A 6,772-nucleotide genomic window follows, 5' to 3' on the forward strand; every position below is an offset into this window, starting at 1 on the left:
AAACATCTGTCAACAACCCATCTGCACTTTAAGCATTTTGGAGGAAGGCAAGGTTGAATTATGCCCTCTAACTAAAAGAATCTCAAGTCCCCTATGACTGCCATTTCAAGTTTATGATGTTCATAAACAATTTTTTTTTGTTACTTGCAGAGAATATTCTGGACTCTTTTCTGCACGTGTGCCTTGCAATAGGAATAGATAATGCAGCTACGTTAAAGAATTGCTTTGACTCAATATCAGTCTTTTAAACTAAGATACAAAAAGGCAGTACAGAAAATCAGATGTGCGACTGTGAGTAGATTTATTTGATTTACCTCCAACAGATTTTCCAAGTTTAACATCTTTTGGCACAGGCTTATAAAATTCTCAGCTGGCACTAGGTCAATTTTTTCAGTAAGATAAGAGGCAAACCTCCACAAAACCACAAAGAACTGTACGGCACAGAGGCAAATAGCATTTAATTGGACCAGCAAGATGTTTATATTAGTGTTGAGGTTCATAGAGAAGACAACAGAAGATCTGTGTTTAAAATCACAGATAAGGTAAGGTAAAAAGGCTGGCTATTAGAAAAAAAAGAAACAGCAGGGTTTGGTTGTGGTTTGGTTTTGCTTCCAGTCCAAGCACTTGAACAGAAGCAACAGAAATTAGATCAACTAAAGCTCAAAACTGCAAATAAATACGCTTTAGGATCTTGAAAATGTTGTGTTTGGTTTTGAAAGAAATTAAAAATCACTTCTATTCAATCTGCAAAAAGAGTACATCTCAAAGTTCTTCTGATGTAAAAGCGATACTGAGATAAGATGTTGAGTCAGAAGTACAATATAGATTTTGCTTAAGAATTCTGACCTATTTTAAAACACTGTATTTAAGTTGTGGAAAGAAAAAGAAATTTACCTTCCTCCAAGAACTGAATGTCAGAGGTGTCGAGGTTGTGATCCATTTCAAACAGCTGTTTCCCTAGAAATTATAGAAGAAAAAATATATATAAGCCAGTAGAATGCTGAAATAAGTAGCAATCTGAGGCAACAATAGTTAGCACACGCATTTTAGGCTTTTCAAATTAATCAATTTTAGCAGTTTTTGGAGTTGTGTGGGGGTTATTTTTTTTAACTGCACATTTCTCTAAGTTCCCCATTCTGATTTTTTGACTACTCATACAGAATTCTTCCACACCAACAGGCTTCCTCCTCTTATGTGTAAAAAGGGTCACAGTTTCTTACAGTTACTTTAATGTTACTAAGGCTTTAACAAGGAGAGTGGGAAAATTTACACTGTACCGCCCCACAGTGTTTGCTGAGTCCTTATTGCATTAGTCCTCATCTTGCATTCCACAAGAAGTCCTCTGTGGGAGCTGGAAAGGAAATTAGCTGCCTCCTACACCTTTTTTCATATATCCTTCCCTGTTCACAAAGCAACTTGTATCTACACACAAATCACCAGCCCCTGCACAAATGTATCTGTGAAGGAAACATCACGCAAGGCAAAATGAAGCTTTTCTAACTGGGAGGTAGGGGAATAAAAGCTCAGGATGTTTTCCACATAAACTACCCATCTTCCATCTACATTTGCATTGTTTATGCAAGCTTTCGTCAACGGGACTGGTTGGTGTTCATGGTAAAACATTTAATATACCACCTACCAGGGTTACACACATGACATCTGAGAATAAGCCTGGGTTTAGTTTTGTAAAAAGAAGCTCCTGTAAACTAGACTTGTATAGAGAAAAACAGACACAGTATGCTGATGATAATTTCATGAACAGAAATAATAGAAGCAGCGGGATTTCTACTCTTTCATCTTTGCAGACTCCCAAACACATTCCCTTCTGAGGGGAATCAAGTGTGTCCGCTGCCCTGAACAGCTTTTCACAAAACTTACTGCCATTTAGATTTTTCTCTCTCTGTTAAATTTCATCAAAAGTAGCCAAAAGCTTCAAAAGCCTTCAGAATGAAAAAGATAACAGTGATACAGCACAACCACATTGGTTATGTTTTCTCAGGTAATCAGGTTAAGAAGTAGATCCAACCCCCCACGAGAACCAGTCCAAAGCTAAGTCGAGAAGATTGTGGAGGAAGATGCCCAAGATTTAGTTATTACCTACTGGTTCTCATAAGAAAAGTAGGTTTCTCCACATTTTGCTCACTGCACACAGGGTTTGCTTTCTGCTGGACAAACAGTGATCTGCAAAACACAGAGCTCAAAAACACAGCTATGTGTAAAACTCTTCCCCAAAACACCAGAGCCATTCTCACTGGGCATCGTAGGCTCGTCATACGCAGCAACTTTTCTCTGTGTTGCTTCAGTCCAGCAACAGCATCACAAACTCCTACGTGCACCTGGACAATGCGAAGTCACTGTACGATCCAGTGCAACACAGGCCACATCAGTAAAGTAGATTCTTTCTGCTGCTTAACCAACCCCAATTATTTCTGCCAGAACAACATTTATCAGCAGCAGCAGTACACCGTCTGGCACAAAACCACGGAGGCCTAAACACGCAGTTTGGGAACCTTAATGAATTCAGCAGAAATTCTGAATCTATTAGCTCTGTATTCCGCCCAAAATCGGCACTCTGAAGGACTTCATGCAACATGGAGGACAATAATCAAATATTGCAAAAAGAGTGTGTTTACTACCATCGTCTTTCGGTGTAAAAATTACTTTGAGGCTTGTCATTACAGCCCAGTAGCATCGCAATAACTTCAGAAGCAGCTTTAAATCATACCGCTTAATTTATTTTTGCCCGCTTGTTCTTCTTCTTTCATTTTTTTCCTTTTTATTTCTAGGAGTTCTGCATCAAACTTCACTTTCCAGTTTAGGAAATTCTCAATGGTAACCGGAGTGCCATGAAAACGTTGCTGAAAGAACAGAAAAGGCGGCTGCAAACACAACTTACAAAGTACTCTCTTAATGACTTCGATCACAACACTCCAGCAGCACTGCTGGCTGTGAAGGACTGCGAGAAGTTAATCCTAACCCTGAGAATATACAAAGAACACATTCTTACTGGTTTTTGTCTGGGGACTCTCCCTTCAGAGTGCTGTACTGAGCTGGAAATTCTTATGGAAAAACCCTGCATACTACTTTTGGACCTACAGTGTGACAGGCAGCAACACGCCACTAATACAGGTCATCCGTAAGTAGGCAGCACTTACCAACTCCTGAGTGCAATCCACACTGAAATATTTTCCACTAAATACATTAACCCATCTATCTTGTTGAGTCAGCAAAAAAAGGATTCTTTTTTACCAGTTATTTTTCTGCCATTTTCAGAAATACCAAACCTCCAAGTCCCATCACCCTCTAGCTTTTTCTGGGGAAGAAAGTGAAGACTCAGTAGTCAGACTTACCCCAGCACATTCCATGAATGGAAAAGCTATTCCGCTGGTAGAAAGGACACGTGCAGGGAGGACAAACCAGTCTTGAAGACTGGTCCCACTACTTCCACCCTACCCACTCAGTCTACCAAGGAAGAGAGACTTCCTCAGACCATGCAGCCTGCGTGCAGCAGGCCATATTCCATATTCCAGCCTTTTTTCTGAAGCATCCCTCTTGCCTCTTCAAGAAAAAAAATGGTTACAGCAACTTTGGTTTTGTTTGGGAAAAACCTTTGCCCCCCACCTTAGGAAATAATGTTAGAAGGGATAGTGAACATGTCCCTGAAAAGACTGCTTTAGAAAACGGGGGAGGAGGGTGGTGGAATCACCCCAGTGCACTAAAGAATCTTCTAGTCTCTAAATTTTAATTGTATCACCTTCAGGATATATGTTCCTCTCCCACTGCAACCAAGAATTACTACTGCATCAAACCACCCACACATTTAAGAAGAGCAGGACATTTTCAGTCAAAACCATTATTTTACATACTTTTTCTTCTTCTTCTGCTTCTCTTTCTTTCTGTTTCTTTTCCTCTTCTCTTCGTGTTTTTATTTGATCCACTATTTCATTTAATTTCTCCTGCACTGCTGAGACTAGAGTGAAGATCATCACCATTCCTAAATTTTCTTCTGCCTACAAAACAAAGAAGGAAATTCAAACAGAAGGAGGACCTCAAACCTTCAGCAGCTGAATGCACAAGTACGTTTAGAAATCAGTACGCACTCTGCACCAGTCTCAAAAGCTCACTGTAAACTGAAGTCAACTGGCCAGTTAATCCAGTTAGTTACCCCTAAAAGGGTGCCCAGCAAAACACCAATGATGAACAGCTGTGTTCAGGTTATCAACATACTGCAGACATCTGGAAGGCTTTTTCATGAATTAGAAAAACCCTATAGCAGGAATACAACTCCAAGAATTGAATATAATAAATCATAAGAGACAAGAGTCCCTCAGAACTTCTCCTCTCCTGAAACAGTTTACTCCTTAAACCCACTACATGCCCCTTTGAAGTGGGACAGTTTCCCAGGAAAGAAACCAAAAACATCAGATGGTGGAAGGAGGGTTATATGAAGTAAAGTGACAACAATTCCTATGGAACATAGTATGGCAATTTTAAGGTAGGGAAGGCTTGTCAAGAATTCCCGAAACCAAAGAAGTGTTTCCTTCTCATTCCTTCACAGTGGACTCTCACTGATCCCGAAAGTTGAAGAGATTCCCCCACACACCCTACCAAATAGTTATGTTATTAAGAAGAATCAAGAATCAATATCGCATTTTTTAATCTTTCCAAATAAAGTTGAAGTGACTTATTTCCGCAAATGCTACATATACAGGTGAACAAACTCACCTTAAGCTAGAACTGCAAGAGAGGGGAAGCCCTAGAGCACTTCCACTTCATTACTGTATCTGTGCACACTGCATTAGCCCTGTATTTTACCTCATTGATGTAATTTACCTCAGTAATGTCATTTACCAAACTCAAAAATCAGACTTAGTTTCTACCGTATGGAATATGTTCCAAACCAGTAGCCCAGTAGCATATACCTCAGAGAACAACTGACTTGAGAAAGAGATTCTGGCTGAAGTGTGAAGTGATATCAAGCTGAATTGAGGTAAGTCCATTTTCACAGAATCACAGAATGGTTTGGGTTGGAAGGGACCTTAAAGACCATCTAGTTCCAACCCCTCTGCCATGGGCAGGGACACCTCCCACTAGACCAGGTTGCTCAAAGCTTCATCCATTTTCCTTACCTGTTGTTCTAGTAGTTTTAGTATGTCCATGACATCATTATCATCAAGATTCTCCTGTGAGACTATTTCATAAAGTGGAGTTTCATCAGGATATTTTTCTCTATAGGTAAATTTAAGGGTTGTTTGGACAGCTACAAGGTAAAAAAAAAAAGAAAATATTCTTACGGCGATAACTTTATAAAACTATACTATAAAAACTATACTGTAACTGTACATTTTTCTATTGCATTAGCAATTTAAAACTGAAGAAGACAGCACCAGTTTCTGCCTTCTGGTAGGGTAACCCAGAACAGCAGCTCTCAAACCTGCTTGGCAAGCCCATGCAACCACTGATACCCAACAAATACAGAGGGACTTGGGACCCACAGCTCTTTGCCCTGAAACCGTTCCCCAAGGGCTGCATATTCGCAGTACAGACTCAGCTCTCCCATGTGGCTGGTATACAGACAGTTGCTAGGAAAAACAACCCCAAAAAATCACCTCACAACATGGCTGTAAACTACTCAAGGATGATGAAAAGCCAATACTTTTTCCAGCTACGCTGCAAAACATCTGAGATGCAGCACATCAAAAGTAGCCCTAGTTGAGGGAGCACCTTTCTGTAAGCTAAACACAGAACACCAGAATCCCTGAGCTATGTTTTCTGAGGAATGACTGCGGGATCAGGCCCCTAAGAGGACTTCAGTGGAGGTATACCTAGTTGTTCGTGACAAAAAATCAGGCTTATGCAGAAACTACTCCCATAAACGTTTAAGACATGATTAACTTACTTTCATCATTTTCTCCCGCTTCAGATGTCACAGTGATTGTGAAAGTCGTCGGCTTTTCTGACAATACTGTTCAAAGAAAAAAAACACAGACAGACAGATTACTTAAAATCAGACAACTACTTCTTCACATCATTAAAACTTAACTTCTCAAGAACTAATGAAGCAAGGAAGCTCCTGATACAGTGAGTTAAGGGCCATTTTCCCTGTTAATAAAAACTTTTCAATTAACAGCTATTTTCCATATGACATGATGTTTGGAGAGTGTGGTGGGCCGACTCTGGCTGGACATGAGGTGCTCACCAAAACTGCTCTATCACTCCGCTCTTCAGTTGGGCAGGGTAGGGAAAAATACTATGAAAGGCTTGTGAGTCAAGACAAGGACAGGGAGAAATCACCCACCAACTACCATCATGGGCAAAACAGACTCAACTTGGGGAAAATAATTTATTACCAATCAGAGTAGGATAATGAGAAATAAATAATAACCCTTAAAACACCTTCCTGACACCCGTTCCTGCATCCCAGGCTTGGCTTTGATTTCTCTACCTCCTCCCCACCACCAGTACAAGGGGATGGGGAATGGGGATTGTGGTCAGTCCACCACATGCTGTCTCTGCCACTCCCTCCTCATCAGGGGGAAGATCTTCACACTCTGCCCCTGCTCCAGGTCCCTCCCACAGGCTGCAGTTCTTCACAAACTGCTCCAGCATGGGTCCCTCCCATGGGGTGCAGTCCTTCAGGAGCAGCTTGCTCCAGTGTACATCCCCTGTGGGGTCACAAGTCCTGCCAGCAAACCTGCTTCAGCCCGGGCTCCTCTCTCCACATGGCCACAGGTCCTGCCCGGAGTCTGCTCCAGCACAGGTTTCCCATGGT

General features: G+C 41.1%; 1 protein-coding gene across 1 annotated transcript; it reads right to left on the minus strand.

Annotated features, from left to right (window-relative positions):
- Nucleotides 1-894: 894 nt before the first annotated feature.
- Nucleotides 895-5,965, minus strand: RWDD1 (RWD domain containing 1; the record flags this gene model as incomplete). Its single annotated transcript, XM_010157356.1, has 5 exons — nucleotides 895-957; nucleotides 2,726-2,858; nucleotides 3,867-4,010; nucleotides 5,130-5,260; nucleotides 5,900-5,965. Coding segments are annotated over 5 exons (537 nt in total), but the record flags the coding sequence as incomplete, so codon positions are not given.
- Nucleotides 5,966-6,772: the final 807 nt, after the last annotated feature.

This window comes from Eurypyga helias, unplaced genomic scaffold (genome assembly GCF_000690775.1).
Source record: "Eurypyga helias isolate BGI_N326 unplaced genomic scaffold, ASM69077v1 scaffold1848, whole genome shotgun sequence".
In the NCBI taxonomy this organism is placed as follows: Eukaryota; Metazoa; Chordata; class Aves; order Eurypygiformes; family Eurypygidae; genus Eurypyga; species Eurypyga helias.